This window comes from Carettochelys insculpta, chromosome 2 (genome assembly GCF_033958435.1).
Source record: "Carettochelys insculpta isolate YL-2023 chromosome 2, ASM3395843v1, whole genome shotgun sequence".
Taxonomy (NCBI): Eukaryota; Metazoa; Chordata; order Testudines; family Carettochelyidae; genus Carettochelys; species Carettochelys insculpta.
Genome location: NC_134138.1, coordinates 6901766 through 6921164, shown reverse-complemented (window position 1 = coordinate 6921164; position 19399 = coordinate 6901766). Strand labels below are relative to the sequence as shown.

The following is a 19399-nucleotide window of genomic DNA, read 5'->3' as shown; positions in this document are numbered from 1 at the left end:
GACCCCATCACTCCAGCATGTGTGTTAATTGCACAGCGATTGCACCCTCCGCTCCAGGCTGATCCGCTTCTTCTCAATCCTCCCCCCAGGTGGCTGCGGAAGCAGTTTGACTTGATGGACAGGACAAGAGAAGGCAGGTGAGTGACACGGACAGAGAGGAATGAACTTGGATGACCCTGAGTGTTTTCATCCTAGCGGGTGCCCCTGCAGAGACGATCTGCCCCTTGCTTGGCTCTTCCACGCTTCCTGTGGCAGCCATGGGAGGGCGGTTTGCGCCAGACAGGGGAGCTGGCTCAGGGCTGAGTGCCCAGGCTTTGCCGGTGATGATCATCTCATTGGACTCCTGGCATGGCCTGAGGCTGGGGATGTCCTCCGGGAGCTGAGAAATGCTGGTGCCGTGCAGAGGATGGGGAGGGGAGACAAACATTTCATGCAGAGGCAGTGAAGGGGAACTTGCCCAGACTTCCAGCTCTTGGCCACACCCTGCCCACCGCACTGCCCTGCCATTCCTGCTCCCCTCCCCTCCATCCTCCCGGCCCCAGGCTAGCCCATAAGCCTCTGCATCCTGCTCTTCGTGGTCAGGACCTGGCCTCTCCATCCATGGCGGAAACCTTGATCCAGCCATCCTTGTGCACTCAGAACTCCCACTGCCTTGCCTGGGAGCTCCGTGCGCGCTATGGACCGTGTGTTCCACCGGCTCCACTTCCAAGGGGTTGTGGCTTTAAGGAGGGGGAAAGTTGGAGCCCATTGTCAGAGCTGCAGCTCGGGCCAGGAGCCAGTGGGACACACATCCGCAACAGGCTCTCCAGGAACCTGGAGCCCAGTGGGACAAAAGGAGAAGATGGAGATGAGTCGGCCTGTTTGGGAAGCCACGGAGGGGAGGAAAGAAAACTGGATTTCAAATGTTCGGTTTAACCAGCGTTTTGGTCCCTTGTGGTCCAGCTAACGAATGAGGTGCAGATGCAGAGGCAGGAAGGGGGAGCAAGCGCGGAGGATGACCTCTCGGCCCTGCCGCGTGCCAGGTCTGTGTAAACAGGACATGGGGCAGGAAATGAGGGGTTCCATGCAGGAAGAGGAGAGGGCCTGGGCAGGAAACGATGGGAGACGGGACAGGAAGTGGCTCTAGTGTGGAAGGAGCAAATGGCCTTACAAAAACATGGGTGTGTCCTCTGGGGGCCTGAGCGCTGTGCTTGAGTCTGAAACAAGCCCAGAGAGGGCGAGAGGCTTTCAGAACTATCCCCAGGGGACGGCCCTGCAGGAATCTCCAGGGCTGCCTCCCTGCACCGGGCACGTACCACGATCCCACAGAGATCAGTTGATTAGGCACGTTTTGTTATCCCGCTGGGCTTGGCCTGCCAGGCACGGTGATACTCCAGTGATGGACTTGCAGTGCAACCCAGCCAAGCCAGATGGAATTTGTACACCCCTGGGGCAGGGTTCCCCCTATTTTTTTCCATCCATGGGCAGAATAAATGTTGTTATGTCCACCAAGGTATGTGCCGAATAGCCTCAGCTGGAGTATTGTGTCCAGTTCTGGGCCCCGCGTTTTAGGAAGGATATGGAGAAAATGGAAGGAGTCCAAAGAAAAGCAACTAACATAATTAAAGGTCTAGAAAATATGACCAGTGAGGGAAGGCTGAAAGAACTGGGTTTGTTTAGCGTGGAAAAGAGCAGGCTGAGAGGGGAGAGGATAGCAGCTTTCAAGTATCTAAAAGGGATTAAAATTATTCTGCTTAGCCTCTGAAAATAGGACGAGAAGCAATGGGCTTAAATTGTAGCCAGGGAGGTTTAGGTTGGACAGTAGGAAAAACTTCTTGTCAGGTTGGTTAAACACTGGAATAAATTGCCTGGGCGGGTTGTTGGATCTCCATCACTGGACATATTTGAGAACAGGGTGGATATATCTCACAGGGATGATCTGGATGGCGCTTGGTCCTGCCATGAGGGCAAGGAACTGGACTTGATGACCTCTTGAGGTCCCTTCCAGTTCTAGTGTTCCATGGTTCTAGGATTCGATGTGTGCCACCAACAGAAACACACACTGCCGGCTGCGGGTGCTGTGGGCGCTCTGTTTCAACTGGGCGGCACCTGAATCTCTCCTGGGCAGGTGCCCAAGTGCTCAGCTTACAGGGAACTCTGCCATGGGGGTGGCAGGATGTGCTCAAAATGCCAGGTGGTAGCGAGGATCTTGGGAGGCCTGCAGGGATCTTGGGAGGCCTGCAGGGATGGTGCGTGGCTGTCTCTGAGATGCAGCGGGGGTCCCCTTGTGCTGCCCCTGCCCCATGCAGGTCTAGGCTGCTTTCCCAAGCCTACCCCTGTGGTGCAGTGGCAGAGCCTGCCTGCAGAGCTGACAGCAGACGCAGCTGAGCGTGTAAAATTCAATGAGGCCTGCCAAAGCCAGGCAACGGCTAGGGTCTAATTCTAAGTGGTGCTCAACACCCCAATCCCTGTCAGTGATTGGTCTCTGCATGCTCAGAGCTCCCTCACCTCTGACTGGGGCCCTGTGTGGGAAAGGCCCTCAGCACTTGTCAGGATCACGAGTCAGGACTCAAATCTCTGCAGCTCAGCTGAGTACGCCCAGCCAGCCTTTCCTTCGCTTGAGTCGTGGAGTGGTACCCTGCCCTGCCCTGCCCAAAGCTACTCCTAGTTGTGCCACTTGCGGCTTGCGGACCACCCAACATGGAATCCAGTGACGTGGTTCTTGGCATCTCGGGCTGATCTGCTTGGAAAAGTTTTGCTGGCCGAATGGTGTTGGTAAGAAGTGTGGAAAAAAATCTCTTCCCTGAGCCAGCTGCACCAGCCCGAGCCCCAGTGTGGACACAGTTACACCCGCTAGCCCACAAGAGGCCCTTTGCTGGGATAGGTTATTTTGTGCAGGGACAATCTCTGCCGGGAGGAGAACTCTTCTGCTGGTTTGAGCTGCGTCTCCACTGGCAGGGTTTGCCAGCGAAGCTGCACCAGCAAATCCTTTCCAGCGTAGAGCAGAGCTTCTGCTGCTACAGTGCATGCTGCACCTTCGCTCAGATCCCAGAGAACATACTGAGCAGCTGTAGACTAGGTTAAGGAGTGGGGAAGAGGCCGGGGGTGGGGAGCGGTGGCGGGGGAAAGGGGAGCAAGGCTGCCACCTGCTGTTTGGTTTGGGTAACTGCAGATTCAAGCCAAGCGCTAGGGCTGTGTGTTTGAGCTCTGCTGAAAGCCCGATAGCTTGGTGGTTTTCTGCATGTTGGTGATTTTAGTGAGTTTAATGCCCCAGAGAGCATTTGCTGGGCCGTATTAACCCAAGGCCTGGTCTGTTTGCTGGATTTCTGACCTGGAGGGGTAATAATAAGGTGTAAACATGAACTCTCACCATTATAGCATTGGCCTGCTAAACCCAGGGTTGTGAGCTCAATCCTTGAAGGGGCCATTTAGGGATCTGGGGCAAATAGGCTAATAAAAAAAAAAAGATGGTGCTTGGCTGTTCCAAGAGGGCAGGGGATTGGACTCAATGACCTCCCGAGGTCCCTTGTAGTTCAATGAGGTATGTGTGTATATTTAGCCCATACCTAGCCCCTGCCTGCACGACAGAAGGCCAGTGAAGAACAAACACAAAGCATGCTAGATTCTGCATGCACACCCTCCAAGCCAAATCTCTGGCCAGGTCTGGAAGGACTGGGCCAGGCCCACTTCCCCTCTTGTTCTGCAAATACGCACTGACACATGTAAGCATGAGTTGGACTGCATAAAGTCAGTGGGACCACCTTGAGTGACACTTGCCGGGGATCTGGCCCCACCATCTCTAAGGGTTTGTTGGCTGGTGTTCTTGTGCTGAAGTCATGCCCGGTCTAGTCTTTCAGAGAAGAGCCTCTCAGTGCTACAGCCCTCAGAGCAAGTACGCTGCAAGGGCTGTTCGGCTGCTGGCATTTTAAGAGGGCTATCCAGGATAACTGTGAAGCCCAAAATCAGACCACGGGATCGAATGTCTCCCCAGCAGGTCTGTCCACCAGACTTTCTTTCTGGGCATCAGTCTTAGGCTTGGTCTATACTAGGCAGGTAGGTTGATTGCAGATGTGCATTTCTAGCTATGGCAATTACATAGCTAGAATCAACTTGTCGGCAGTCGACTGACCTGGCCCTCCACACGGAGGGAAGTCGACAGGAGAGTTTTTCCCGTTGCCCTCCCTTATGCCTCACGATATGGAGGAGTACAAGGGTAGCCTGCCCGGCCCAGACAGTTCAGTTTCACATGTCTCTACCCGGCGTGTGACATCAGACCCTGGAAGATTGAGCCTGACTCAAGATCTTCCCCGAAGTGTAGATGTAGCCTTAGCCCTCAGCTGGAGTCGATGTGGCCCCACTGTGGGAGGTCAACGGGAGAAACTCTTCCGTCAACTCCTCTTACCCCTCGCGACTGCGACTGTGGGAAGTTCTGGACTCTACGGGAGCGCACTCAACGTTCGATTTAGCACGTCCCCCAAGACATGCCAAATCGAACCCCACAAGAGCAACCCACAACTCCAGAGCATCGGTCTTCACAGGCATAGAGGTGCCCTAGGTTTGCTCAAGTCACTGTGGAACACCACCTCTTAGAGGGGCTCGCCTTTGCTCACTTGGGATCGGTGGACAATGCTGAAGTTTGCTCTGTGTGCTTTCAGCTAGCTCAGTAGCAAACCCCGCTCTGGACCTGCCAGGCTAAGAGACCTGAATTGCAGCCACATAAACCGCTTCAGTGTGTCCACACTTGGAGAGTCACAGACTGAAATGATTCGATTGAGGAACAGCCTGTGTCTGACTGCTCAGTTCAGTTCCCTGGGGGAGGCACAGGTCGAGTGTGCCACATACAGGGCTCCAGCGGGTACCTGGTAGCTCAGGAGCCCTGGGGCTGGAGTTCTGGCTGCTCTTGGTGCCTTTTCGTTCTCACAGAAGCAGGCCCTGGATTTCCTGGACATCTACATATGAGAACAGCGGCAGTGAAACAGCTCAAAGCCCTGAGCCAATGGGGCTGTCTGGAGGCCTTGAGCCTGCAGGTGAAGCTGAGCTCCTGGCTGTCTCTCTGAAGCCTGACTCTTGCTCCGTGTGTCTTGCAGCGTCACGGTGAAGGATCTGAAGGCCTGGCTGCCCCAGGTGAACTACCGGGTGCCCAACATGAGGTTCCTGCGCGACAAGCTAGTGGTAAGGACACTGCCCTGGTTCCCTCCTTCCTCCCGTCATCTCTGCGTTTCTGCCCTGCCCTATATGGGCATGGCCTATAGTTTGTCTGGAAGCCCCTCTGCTCCTGGCCTGCATTTGGTTTTCTGTGCCTTCCTCTCGCGCTCCCTAAGGGCATTTGCAGAGGAATGAGACCTTAGCCCATCGCTAGGGCTGCCCAGTTGCTTTTGCTACCCCTGCCGTGTCCCAAGCCCCAGTGTCCCTCTCTGCACCACTCGCCACGTGCAGGGCATGAGGAGAAAAGGACCCAAAATATGAACGCTGGCTCAGGATTCCAACCTCCTCTCCAGATAACCCAGCCGGCCCCCTCAAGCCATGTGACGGGGTAATGCTGTCGGCTCAGCATGTGGCCCTGCACGCCAGGAGCGTAATCCCCATGCACTGCCTGACCGTGGCTGCAGGCCACGTGGTAGATCTCCGTGAGCTCCACAGACTCAAGACACTCCTATCCTGGAGCGGGATGGCATGGGAATCTCTCTGGAGCCAATTCTTCTCGGGGGGCTTTTTCCCCCACCTTCTGCCCCAGGTGCTTGTTGTCCCCTAGATCCTTCAGCCCTGGGAATTCCTGCTCCCTCCAGTTCCTGCCTCACAAGTTCTGTCTCTTGCCTTCCCCCTGCCAGGAAGTGGAAGCCAGGAGCGACATGGCCTTCCCCCACTTCACTCACTTCTACAAGAACCTGATGTTCGAGGCTCAGAAATCGGTACGGAGTGGGAGCCCCGGGTGACTCTGCCATGCCCTGGTTGACCCTATGGCCAAGGGCCCATTCAAGGATGGTTAAGGAGGAGGTTACGGTGTGGCCCATCGCTATTAATGGACGCTTCTGCGGCACCACTCGTGTCTGTGGCACGCAAGGAAAGAGCCCCAGAGAACTGGCCTTGGGGGGCTTTGTGGTGGGGACAGGAGATGGGGAAGATCCTAGAGTGTGTCAGTGACCCATGAGCAGCTCAGACGCCCATCACAGGCCCTCAGATGCGTCGACCTGATGCGTTCCCAGGCTCTAGACAAAACCGGCCACATGCTCCAGTCTCAGGTGGCCCCTGCTCTGCTTGCTAACATGTCCCCTCCCTGCTTTGCATTGCAGATCATTGAGCAGCTGGAGCTCTCCTTCCCCTTGCGGTGAGTACCCAGCAGCCCCCTGTGTCATCCTGCCCAGCCCCAGCAGGGATGCTGCGCTTCCAGCCAGCCCGGCGTGCTGTGTGCGTGTGAGAGCACGACTCTGCCATGGGACAGAGCCAAGAGACCAGCCCAGGAGTGGAGCCTGGGTCTGATTTGCAGGGGGCTGGTACATCACACAGACCCTGTGAGCTCCCCAGAGGCAGGGCAGCTCTACCCTCAGACACAGCCCAGAGTAACTCTGGGCCATTGGCCAGACTGCCGGGCTGCACCACGCTGCTGAGATCAGTCTGGCAGGAAGCACTGTGGGTTAGATCTGAGGGGCTCTGGCAGAGCTGTGGGGGGAGCCCAGGGCAGTGGTAACCAGGGGCTGTGGGTTAGATCTGAGGGGCTGTGGCAGAGCTGTGGGAGGAGCCCAGGGCTAAGGCAGCAGGGAGTATGGATTGGACCTGAGGGGCAGTAGTGGAGCTGGGGCTGGGGAGCCCAGGACTTGGCTAATCAGGGGGATTCAGTTTACAACTCAGGGGCCATGGCAGAGCTGTGTTTAGGGAGCCTGGGGCTGGGACAGCCAGGAGTTGTGAGGCAGGACTGAGGGGAGCCAGCAAAGCTGTGGCGCCTGGGGGACTCCAGGACTGGAGTGGCATGGGGCTGTTGGTCAGGATTGAGGTGCACCAAGAGATCTGGGCAGCCATGGGCTGGAACAGTCCACGTGTGTGCAGGTCAGTGCCTCAGAAAAGCTGTGAGGATGGGAGGCCAGAGCTGGAACTGTGGGGGACTAAGGGAACTAGGGCGCTGTATGGGGAGACACACCCCCTGACTCAAGCTCCTGTTTGGTGGGGAAGGCTGGACTCCCTGCCTTCCCCCCGGCTGCTGACTGCCCCTTGCCCTCCACACAGGAATGTTGACCGGGCAGAGCTGTGCCAGATTACGCTGTACGACTTCCAGAAGTTCCTGCAGTATGACCAGAAGGTATCGTCCATGGTGCACATCCTGATTCCTCTTGTAGCTGAGGGACTGGGAGCCCTTCTGCCAGGCCACAGAAATGCTCACCCCTGCTGCTGTCAGGAAATCAGAGAGTGCCTGGCTACTCAAAGTCAGCCCTGGCCACTAGTAACCTAAAGTCATGATCGTTCAAGGGCTGTCTGACTTCAGGAGCTGACTCTTCCTAATAGACCATGAGACCCACTACCATCCACTCTGGCATCCTCTGTTGGCAATCTCAGCAGAGAGGCCATAAGATGAAGGAGCTGTGGTGCTCTCCTGGGAAGGGCCATGTGTACCTCTGCCCATGTTCCAGCAATGGACAGAGAGAAAACTGCAATGGGTGGGGAAAGCAAAGCAAGATTAACTCAGTGTAGAAGGAGGAGGCAAGTTTCTAACAGTGAAGGTGATTAACAAGGCTGTTGATTGCTCACAGTTAACTCATGCAATTAATTTAAAAAATAAGTATTAAAAATTAATTGCATTTAATTGCTTATTAATCACACTGTTGAAAAGGAGAATTCAACTGAAATGTGTTAACCATTTTGGGAAGCTTTGCTACATTTTCAAATATGTTAATTTAATCTACAAAGCAGCATTGAAAGAGTCCATTGCTCACTTTGTATCATGGTTTTTATTTCAGATATTTGCATTATAAGCATGATAAAAGATACAGCTTTCAATTCACCTCATACCAGTGCCGTGGCATGACCCCTTTGTCATGAAAATGCAACTTACAAATGTAGTTTTTTTGTTACGTATCTTCATTCAGAAGCAAAACAATGCAAACCTTCAGAGCCTACGAGACCAGGCTTGTACAACCAATTGCTCAGACAAATGACTTTGCTTCCATTTATGGGGGATAATGCTGCCTGATTCTTATTTATACAATGTCACCTGAAAGTGAGAGCAAGTGTTCCCTTGGCATTGTTGTACTGCAAGATATTTCTGTGCCAGTTATGCTGGTTATTCGTATGCCCCTTCATGCTTTGGCCACTGATCCAGAGGACATGTTTCCATTCTAGTGATGCTCACTTAAATAAATAAATAAATAAATAAAGTTAATTAAATTTGTTACTGAACTTTGTGGGGGAGAAATTTACGTCTTCGCTGTTTTCCCCACATTCTGCCATATATTTCATGTTAGGCCTGTCTCAGACGATGGCCCAGCACACGTTCATTTTAAGAACACTTCCCTGCAAATTTGACAAAACACACAGGCGGGTACCAATGTGAGATTTCTGAGATAGCTCCAGTGCTTGACTCTCAGTTTAAGTGCCCTCCTAAATCTGAGACGGGTGAGTGTTGGTGGTTTCAGAAGCCTCCGAAGAGCAACACACTGATGCAAAAACTACAGACCCTGAACCGCCAAAAAGGAAAATCAACCTGCTGGCAGGTTCTGACTCAGATGATGAAAATGAACGTGTATCCGTGTGTATTGCTTTGGACTCTTATTGAGCAAAACCCATCATCAGTATGGACAGAGGTCCTCTGAAATGGTAGTTGAAGGATGAAGGATAGTATGAGTCTTTAGCATGACTGGTATGTAAATATCTTGTGACACCGGCTACGACGGTGCCCTACGAACACCTGTTCTCACTTTCACATGGGGTGACCATCCATCCAGTTTTTGGCGGGACAGCCCCGTATTTCGGGTGCAATTCTGGCATCCTGATTTATTTTGCAAAAGGGGCTAATTGCCCCGTATTTCACAGTGGTTCACTGGCTTTCCCCACATGGGGGAGCCAGGAGCTGGGAGCCAGACTGCATGGCCGCTCAGCTGCTGTCCAGCTTCCTGGCTGGAGCTGAGCCAGGGCTGCAGGGGTTGTGGCTGGAGCCATGGGGAGGCATGAACTGGTGCTTCAGTGGGGCTGGATCCGGGTCCGGGGCAGCGGGGCTTGGAGTGGGAGCTCGGATTAGAGCCAGAGCTGTGGAGGGTTGAGCCAGGCCATGGAAGTTGGAGCCGGGCAGAGGGAGCTGGAGCCAGAGCTGTGGAGGTTGGAGTGGGGCTGCGGGAGCCAGAGGTGGTCGGGCTGTAGCCAGAGCTGCTGGGCTTCCCCCAACTGGGGCAGCCGGGAGCTGGACCTGTACGGCAGTGCAGGCTACCACCCACAGCTCAGGGAAGCCAGGCGCTTTGCTAGCGGGGTGGCAGCCTTGTTCCCAGAGCCCCAGATAGGGGGCTATTCCCTCTATTCCCATTTTGGGCAGGACAGAGTCATTCCCCATGTCCCATACTTGGCCGGGGGAGATATGGTCACCCTTCTTTCAGGTGACATGGAAACAAGACGCCTGCAGCTTTAGCTCCTGCAAATTGTAACCAAACTTGTTTGTCTGAGAGATTGGCTGAACGAGAACTACAGGTTCCACCTCCCTTGTCCAGCACCCTCAGGACCTGCCAGGTCCCAGCTGAGGGGATTTCCCAGATGAGCAGAGGTCCCCTGCTCTGTCCACCCAGTCTGCTGCTGGCTTCTCTTTTGCCCCACCTCCAACTCCAGCCCCTAGGTGCCCCCTTGCCGCCTGCCTGGACCTCAGCCCCTCCTGCACCGACACCAACCTGGCCACATTGGGCCGCAGGCCATGGAGATTGCTCCAGTTCTGGCCAGACTGCCAGACATGGTCAAGGCCCCCCAGACACCATCTCCAAACACAGCCGCAGCCGCATGGCACTGGCTCATCCCCGACTGGGCTGGCAGCATGGCCCCCAAGGCTGACAGCTGAGTCTGGCTGTGCCCTGGCCCAACAGAGGCCAGCCCTGGCCATGGCCCTGCAGAGACCGGCTCTGGCCCCAGGTGGGCTGGCGGCTCTGGCCCCGGTCCTGGCTGTGGCCCCATGGGCACCTGGGGCAGCCCTGGCCAGGGTGTCAGCATGCCCCCAGCTCCATAAGCACCAGGTGCAGCCCCGGTCCCTTGGAAGCTGGCTCTGGCTGGCGGTGCCTCAGGCCAGGGAAACATGCCCCACTGGGCTCCCCTGCCCAAGGCAACCAGGCTCCCCTTACTAACCTCCCACCCTAGCATCTCTGGCCCAGTAATATCCATGGTCCTGCTGGACAACGGATGTTGCTGGATGAAAGAATGCCAGGGAGTTTCAACCTGTAGGACTGAGTGTCCTTGTAGGCACTCCAGTTTTATGTGGTTTTATTTTTAATTGCAATTATTTTTCTACGTAATTCTACATTTGTAAGTTTAACTTTTGCAATGAAGAGATGGCCCCCAGTACTTGTAGGACGTGAGCTGAAAAATACTTTTCTTTTGCTTTTACAGGGCAGACACTTGTAATAAAAAACAAAGAGAAAGCGAACGCAACCCTTCATATTGTGTTGTAACTGAAATCATTGTATCTGAATACGTAAATAAGCAGTATTCTATTACTGTTTAACAGCATGATTAATATATTTAATCACTTGACAGCCCTGCAGATTCCACATCAGACTTACTCACCCTGGTCTGTGATGGAGAATCCATCGCAGATCAGGTCAGGCTAGATAATAGAGGTGATCCCTTCTGGCTCTGCAGCTTGGAGTCTTTCACTCAAGCTCACAGTTTGTTCTAGAAGATCTGCTCCAGCCCCGCCAGAAGTGGTTGGCTTGGTGCACGCCTCGAACAGCCTCTGTGGTTCGTGTTACGGGATGGGTCACACCTGGCCTTGCAGTCCATCAGTCTCTGATAGAAAATTCAGATGAAAACATGTTAAGAAAAAGCAGCAGGTCCCTCCCCAGGTTTGCCTGTCTCTTTAATCTACTGTAGAGAACAATTACAGTCCGGCAGGACCCATCAGCTCAACGAGCCAGTGTGGCAGGCCTTTGACACAGGACTTCCCTCTATTCCCTGCAGATTAGGGTGGAAATACAGGGTGGGAGGTGGGGGATGTGCAGTACCTGCCCGATGGGTAGCTGGAGTTCATAGATCTCCTGGGCCGTGAGTCCAGGCATGTTCCCTCTGTCGGAAGGTTCTTCCTGTCACAGACGGGAGTGTTCTGGTACCTGTTGTGGTTTCACGTCCAGGCCTCTGTGGCAGTTCGTCCTCTAATGTTGCCCTCTGTGCCCTCGCCCTAGGAGCCCTGGGCCAGCGACATTGGCAAGGTGCGGGAGTACATGTGCAGCTACCTCAGGGACCCCTTCAGTGACACGGCCGAGCCCTTCTTCCAGCTGGATGAGGTAGGGCAAGCTGCACCGCAGCCTTATGGTTCCAGCCATCCCACCTGCATCAGCCGTCCCCTTAGCACTGCCAGAAGAGCTCAGACTCCCCCGGGGGCTGGTGAAATCTCTAGCTTAGCCACCACAGGGCGTGCAGCCGCAGGTGTATCTATGACAGACAATGTACCCCTCAGGCTGGAGATAGGATGGGCCAAGTCAGATCAGACCATGGGTCCTGCTGACTGCTCTCCATCCATGGCCAGTCACTGAGACTTCAAAGGAAGCCATACGCGGCCCATCTGCTAGTGCCCAGCGCAGTACGCCTGGGGTGTGATACTCATTCCTGGCCCTTGCAGGTGATGTCCCAGGGCCCCAGAGCATAAGGCTTGACTGGCCCTGTCTCGGGAGCACAGTTATGGATTTATTATTGGCCCCAAACTCCACCTCCAGGCGGTGCCTGGGTGGGGTGAGGCAGTGAATTCCCCAGTGGCTTGCCCTCCGCATACTTCGACCAGCCAGTTGCAATGAAAGACAGGCTTGAGTGAGCCCTCCTCCACCTCCCCGACATGCCAGGAGACATGCTGGCTCCGGCCCATCTCTAGCTGCAGTCACCGGACCCTGTTCCCCATCTCCAGTGTCTCTCCGCTTCCCACTTCCTGTCGGTGCTTTGGCCTCACCCCCATCCCGCCCCCTTTCCTGGGCTGACCCACGGGGTCCCAGAGCCTGAACCTGACTAGCTTCCCTTCTGCTCCCAGTTTCTGACATACCTGTTCTCCAAGGAAAACCTGGTCATGGATACCAAGTGTGAGCGGGTGGTCCCCGAGGAGATGAATCAACCACTCTCCCAGTACTGGATATCCTCCTCCCATAACACGTAAGAGTTGGGCATCGGCCGCCGATCAAAGTCCTGCTGTGCGGTGGGGCCCGGAGGGAGCGGCACAGCCTGCTTGAGCTGAAGGGGGGTCTCCTGCCTCCCATGGGAGCCCTCAGAGCAGGTCCAGGGGAGCGGCTGGTACGGCCCTGGAGCTCCAGAAGGGCTCTGGCCCTCACTGTAGCAGTGACCACGGGGAGAGGGGAGCGCTCTTCAGCCTCCCCTGGGCCTTGCGGAGGGATTTTCCGGCTTGTCCATCTGGAACGTGGCATTCCCGCACCTTCCCTTGTAAGCTGGCACTGCAAGCAAGGGGCCAGTCCAAACCAGTGTAACCTGCAGAGCTCTGCCCACTGACACCCGCTGGGCGTCTGGCCCACTGAGGTCAAGGGAGCTGCACCCAGTTACACCGCTTGGGGATACAGCCCATTGACTCCACTGGAGCTACAGCCATTTCTGCCATCTGGGAATATAACTCAATGATTCCAGTGGAGCTCTGGTGCTTCACACCAGCTGGGGATCCGGCCCACTGACTTCAGTGGAGCTACACCCGTTTACGCCATGTCAGGGCCCAGCCGAGGGGCATTTGCCTGCCAGTGGGGGCCCAGTGCTCAGCCAGCACTCGCAGAGCAGACAGTGAAATCTGGTGGGACCCAGGGGCTGGGTTGAGAGTCAGGTGCCTGGAGGCAGCAAGGAGCAGTAAGTTAACAAGCCCGGCAAGGAGGCGCTGGGAGCTCTGTGAGGTGCGCAGAGCAGCTGGTGCCTTGCCAGTTGGCTCCAGGCTCATGGGGTGGGTGCTGCCTGGACAGGCACCATCTGCACTCGCTGCTCCCTCAGGTGGGCTGGGAAGCACCTGACTGACAGCTGCTCCCCTTCCTCTGGGTCTGCCAGTCCCACCCCCAGGGCCTGCCTCCTGGAGCCCTCCGGGTGCTGCTGGTGAGCCAGAGATCCTCTTGTGCTCATTGCAGGTATCTGACTGGGGACCAGTTCTCCAGCGAGTCCTCACTGGAAGCCTACGCTCGCTGCCTCCGGATGGGCTGCCGCTGCATAGAGCGTGAGTGAGTGGCTCCTGGCCAGGGGCCAGGCTGATGCCAGCTGCTGTGAACCAGTCAGCCTGTAATGTGGGTGCTGCTCAGTGGCTGGGTGAGGGACCATCAAGGGACAGCAGGAAGTTGTCCTGGTGCTGCCATCAGGGGTTGCTCACCCACCCATGGGACTGCTGAAGTCAGCCTCCTTTGGAGGATTTAAAACCACCTTCCCAACCATTCAACATCCACAAAGCGCCTACTGCACTTTGGACAAACTTAGGGGTCTGAGCCTTGTGCCTTGGCCACACCCGGCTGTGGGCAGTTGCTTTACACACTGTTCTGTCTTACCCATCGATGAAGGGCCGCAGCGAGGTGACAGCCAGCTGCCCCAGCTCACCCCAGAGGTGGCTGCAACTTAGTTGGTGAATCGTACTGGGGCACTTCTGGTTCCCTGAAAACATGAGATGGGATCATTGTCCTCTGACACGGTCTGGGGAGGAAGTTTGAAATCCACCAGATGAAGGATTCGCTGGCTGAGGTTCCTGGCCTGTGCTATGCAGGAGGTCAGACTACAGGGCTGAACAGTCTCTTCTGGCCTACAACTCAGCGGGACCCCAGCGGCGTATCGTTCAAACCACAGTGTGAACCGGTGCAGTTTCACTGGCCCTTCATATCAATGGCAGGCAGACCCCCACCCCACCCCACTCCAAAACCTCTTGCACTTGCTCAGGCCAAATTAATCCTGCTGAGATAGCAGCAAGTGCCATTACCTGGCGCCTGAGAGATGAACCCCAGTGTGGTTTCTACCCCTTGGCTCGCCTGGGTACTGGCACGTCTGTGATATGGGCCTATCTCCACAGCAGTCCTTGTGCCCAATGCATGTACAAGGTCTGTGGGCTCCTGCAATGGGCGTGTCCATTCCACTCTGTGCAGGAAAGGGTGGTAGGCAGGGAAGGGCAGGGTCCCTCGGGAATGTGCGTGGGGCACAGGGATAAATCACATGCATGGGGGGCAGTGTTAACAACTCGACCCTCTCTGCCCTTAGTGGACTGTTGGGATGGTCCCGACGACCTGCCAATCATCTACCACGGACACACGCTCACCTCCAAAATCAAATTCCTGGATGTCCTGCACACCATCAAGGAACACGCCTTCGTGACCTCCGAGTAAGGCCAACCCCCGGCACCGCAAGGGCTTTGTCACCCCTTTAGTGCTGGTGGGGAGCTAGCAGGCCTGGAGCTTGCCACAGCATGTCATGCGACTGTGGAGCTCCTGGCCGCAGGAAGCCAGTGAGGGTGAGAACTCAGCAAGGTTCGAAATGGGACTGGATGTTTCTGTGGATGACAAGAATAACCAGAGTGCTCCTGGTTAACAGTGACAGCGATCGAGGAAAGGATCTGAAACCTCCTGCTTTAGGGCTAAGCCAGTCGGTTACTGCTAGAGACCAGGGTGATGCCTGGTTAACCAGGTGTGGTGGCTGGATAGTCCCTGTTTATCCTGGCCTGAGAACCTGTTGCTGATCTGTGCACGTTCCCTGCAGCACTGCCCGCTCCAAGGCGTTCATGCGTTTCCTGCCGAGCAGAGCGCTCTCAGTCGCATGTATCCCACCCAGGTTTCATAAGCGCTTCCTGGCTCCACCTCTAACTCCAGCTTTGCCTACACCCAGGACCCCACCAGGTTGTGCCCTGGGTCTCTGGGTTCCTGTTCGCTCCTTTGGGATCTTGCCCTTGGCAGCAGTGGGAGCAGGGGTGTGATCTGGGAATCTCTCCTTGGTCGCTGTTCTGAGTGATCTGGCCTTTCCTTCCCTGCTGCCCCAGGTTCCCCATCATCCTCTCCATCGAGGACCACTGCAGCATCGTCCAGCAGAGGAACATGGCCTCCCACTTCAAGAAGGTCTTTGGGGACATGCTGCTCACTAAGCCAGTGGACATTAATGCCGACGAGCTGCCCTCCCCCACCCAGCTCAAGAAGAAAATCCTCATCAAGGTGCGGCTCTGCCCTTCTCCCAACCCTTCTCTGACACTGTGCAGAAGGGGAGGTACCAGAACTAGTGCTGGGAGGGGAAGGGGTAGCTAGGAAAGGGGGAGAGCCCCACAGCTGGGGGGTTGCAGGAACATACCAGAGTGGACTTCCTCTGCCTCCAGTGTTAAAATACAAAGATGCATGGGAATCTCTTTGCCAGATAAAACCGGTCCGGCCCACTCAGGCTACGTTTCGACTGCATCCTTGTTTCAAAATAATTCACACAATTCGGGCAACGCAGATTACATCAATTATTTCCAAATACCTTATTGCGAACTCGGTGCAAAGTTCGGAATAAGTGGCTCTTCCATAAGTTCCATTACCCAGCGAGGAGCAGCAGAACCAGAATACCGAGCTCGAAATGGCAGCTCTATCTCAAGTGCAGGAAGAAGCTGCGGGCACGGCTGTTTCAGGATACCGGCTGTATCTCAAAATAGCACCCGCAGTCTAAACGTAGCTTCATAGCCGTTACAGTCCCGTGGCTCCCAGAATAGACTCCTTTGCCCGCAGTACCGTGAGCCCAAAGTGCAGCAGCATTGGGCCAGGAGAACTGGGAAGTGAAATCAGTGGTAATAGGAATTGAAACTGACCGGTCTTTTCACTGCCCCAGCTGAGTGATGTTCCACGTTTTCCCTGTGGCAGACAGGGTGTAGGCTCAGGAGCTCACAGCACAGGCGAAGGGTCAGTCTGACTGTGGGATTTAGCCTCTCTCTGGTTTGCTCTCCTGCTCCCTAGCACAAGAAGCTGGTGGAAGGGAACCTTTATGAAGAAGTTTCCACAGCCAGTTACTCAGAGAACGACCTCAGCAACTCCATCAAGAATGGCATCCTGTACCTCGAGGACCCTATTGACCACGTAAGAGCTTTGCCAGGCTTCATTCACCTTCCATAGCCACAGCGTGGGGGGTGGAGGTGGAAGGGTCTATAGACCCCACGTGGAACCAGGAACATCTTGGGTTCCAGCAGCGGGGAATGGGTGGTCACAATTCCCCCCATCCCAGGTCATCAGATGGCCTTGAACCCGGGAGGCCACCACCAAGTGAGCTAAAGGAGTGACTCCACTACCCAGTAGCGGCAATAGGCTGGTCTCTGCTAGTGGACCCCCTGGAGTGGGAACGTGACATGTTTTGCCAGTATGTTACAGGGGCAGCAGCAAGCCACACCCCGTGAACTCACACACCTGCAGGGAAAGCAGTTGTCATCTCTGGCAGGTGTTGACCCTGCCCTGTGACCACTCCCTGGCTTCCTCGCTGCCTTATTCTCATGCTCCTTTCTCCTTGGCAGACCTGGAGCCCACATTACTTTGTTCTGACAAGCAACAAGATCTACTACTCTGAGGAAACGTCCCGCTACCAGTCCAACGAGGACGAGGAAGAGGTGGAACAGAAGGAGGTGCGTTTCGGGGGAGGAGAGGTAGATGGGGATGGGGAGAATCAGCATTTCGGGAACGTTCAGGATTCACCTGGGGAGCCCCCACCTCAAGCGCCTGCGCATCTTTGGGTTGTGCTTCTGCCCAAACTCACCAGCTAAGGAGGGTTAGGCTGGACGGATGCTTGGAGGGGATCTGGCCAGTAAAAGCCCAGCTGTGGGTATTAGTTATTTGATAGAAGAGTGCCTCTCACTGATGAGTGAGGAGTATCCGAGCACGGGTCTATATTTCTGTAACAGATGCAGAACCAAGTTCCTGGCTGCTGAATATCCCACAGTATTTTTCACACGGCTGGGTATTAACCTCAGTGACCTGCTCAGATTCCGGCTGGGGCTACTGGCTTTTACCCGCTGGTTTCCCAGGCAGGTTCAGTGGGACATGAGAACTTTCACGCTGTGTCCTAAGCCTTTGGGCAGCGGTGTTGAGTGCTGTTATACTGCTGCTGTGCTGCACCCCAGACATGGCCGCAATGATTAAGGCCGTGGCACTAAACCCATTGTCTCTCTTTCCTTTCATCGCTCTCCCCTGGATTTCTCTGGTCTCCCCTCCCCCACCCCCTCGTGTCTCCAGGAGTTTAACAACAATGAGCTGCACTTCAGTGAGAAGTGGTTCCATGGGAAGCTGGGCGGGGGGCGCGACGGGCGCCAGATCGCCGAGAAGCTGCTGCATGAGTACTGCACCGAGACGGGCGGGAAGGACGGCACCTTCCTGGTGCGGGAGAGCGAGACCTTTGTAGGAGACTACACCCTCTCCTTCTGGTAGGAACTCCTGTGGTGGCAGCAGCCTCTGTGCTGGGGCCCGGGGTCCCCTTTGCCGCCAGCCCCGCTCGCTCCCACACTTTGGGACTCAGTTTCTCTGCAGTCTGAGGTGGTAGCAGAGGAAAGCTCAGTCTGGTTCTTGCTGGGCTAGTCTGGGGAGCCTCCAGCAGGGCTCTGCTCCTGTCCCTCCTGGGCACCCTCAGCCACCAGGAAAGAACTGACTACACCTTAGAGATGGGGCTCCCGGGCTGGCGCCTGTCAGTGCCAGGGGCTGGGAGCTGCTGCTTGCCCTGCTGCGAGCCCAGTGATGCAGCTTAACCCATTCTGCAGCTCTGCAGCATCGCTCCCCAGCTGGTGCTTCTCGGGACCTGGCAACAGCCTCCACGGGTGGAAAAAGTACCCGAAAAGTTACCAAAGTAAAAGTGCGGCTGCTCTGGTGGGGAATGTTCTTAAGTACAAGTTACTGGGGTCCCTCTGGAAAACTACTTGAGTAAAAGTGTGACTGCTCTGAGAGGGGATGTACTTAAGGACAAGTTACTGGCATCCCTCTGGAAAACTACTTGAGTGACAGTGCACGCGCTTGTGCAAATACACACACGTCACCTCTAGATTGTACTCCGGTATCTAGAAGTGAAAGCAGCTACACTTTTACTCAAGTAGCTTTTCGGGTACTTTTGCCTCCGCTCGCTCGGCCTCCCATTGCAGCCCGTGATCCCAGGCCTCTTCCACTGACTCAGCGGGGCTTGTGCTGGAGCTAGGGCCTACGGGCCTGGCCTTTAGAAATTCCACATGGGACAGCCCCAGTGAAGGGAGTGGGCCTGGCCCAAAGCCCTGGGACAGCCAGGGACTCAGCGCTCCCACATTGCCCAGACAGGAGCAACCGGGCAAACCACCCTGACCCTCTACCCACTCACCCACCCGCCCTGCCACTGTTGGCTTGAAGAGAGCCCCATCACCGGTGCGCTGCAGGCTGGCATAGCCCCTGACACCCGCCACGAGAGGGCAGCAGCGTCACACTGTCTAAAGCCAATGTATCCACAAACATCCCTGCATGGACTGTGCAGCTGCTGTCTCTGCACCCAAAGTCCAGGTCCAACCGCTGAGTGCTCAAAGCCTGGCACCGTGTGACTCGGGATATTCCCTGCTGTCCGGTCGTCTCCTGCCCTCGCCCCCCAGGATGGCTGCAGAGCGTTGGCCTCCCCTCTTCCACAGCGCGCTGGCTCTGGGCAGCCACCGGGAGATGTGGTTTGCATCTAACCCCGCCGCTCCTTTCCGGTCCCCGCCGCAGGCGGTCCAGCCGAGTCCAGCACTGCCGCATCCACTCCCGGCAGGAAGCCGGCGCCACCAAGTTCTACCTGACGGACAACCTGGTGTTCGACAGCCTCTACAGCCTGATCTGCCACTACCGCGAGGTGCCACTGCGCTGCAATGAGTTTGAGATGAGGCTCACCGACCCCGTGCCGCAGCCCAACGCCCACGAGAGCAAAGAGTGAGTGCGCTGCCCCTCTCCCTTCCCCATCTCCCTCTCTGCTCCTCGTTGCACTGGAGTGATTCTGTGCCAGGGAGTCAGAGACTCCCACCGCGCTCTCTGGGGCAGGAGCCTGGGCAGGGGGTCAGTTCCAAGCTGTCGCCACAGCAGTGGGCAGTTTTTTCTGGAGAGCGTGACACGTGCAGGCCTCTGGTTTTCTCGCAGCTGGCTCATTGCCTGGGGATCGCAAGGGGGTGGGGGCTTTGTGTATAAATAATCCCAGGCTAAATGTAGCCAGAGACTGCGATCACTGGCAGAACAGCACACGTGCAGCATGGGGATTAGAACCAAAGCATGGACAGCAGCTGTTTCAGCCAGCGGGGGCTTGCCGGAAGCTGTGAGAACACAGATTT

General features: G+C 55.8%; 1 protein-coding gene across 2 annotated transcripts in view; it reads left to right on the top strand.

Moving 5' to 3' along the window:
- Positions 1–19399, top strand: part of LOC142009088 (1-phosphatidylinositol 4,5-bisphosphate phosphodiesterase gamma-1-like) — a 99999-nt gene that overhangs the window by 57553 nt on the left and 23047 nt on the right. Inside the window, exons 4-17 of one of the 2 annotated variants that reach the window (XM_074986581.1) lie at positions 90–137; positions 5067–5151; positions 5808–5888; positions 6270–6304; positions 7198–7270; positions 11334–11435; positions 12194–12288; positions 13251–13336; positions 14356–14476; positions 15128–15296; positions 16068–16187; positions 16616–16723; positions 17331–17518; positions 18807–19007. In XM_074986581.1, the coding sequence (XP_074842682.1) occupies positions 90–137; positions 5067–5151; positions 5808–5888; positions 6270–6304; positions 7198–7270; positions 11334–11435; positions 12194–12288; positions 13251–13336; positions 14356–14476; positions 15128–15296; positions 16068–16187; positions 16616–16723; positions 17331–17518; positions 18807–19007 (1512 nt within the window). Of the gene's footprint in view, positions 1–89; positions 138–5066; positions 5152–5807; positions 5889–6269; positions 6305–7197; positions 7271–11333; positions 11436–12169; positions 12289–13250; positions 13337–14355; positions 14477–15127; positions 15297–16067; positions 16188–16615; positions 16724–17330; positions 17519–18806; positions 19008–19399 lie in introns of both variants that reach the window. The other variant, XM_074986580.1, reaches the window with a different exon arrangement.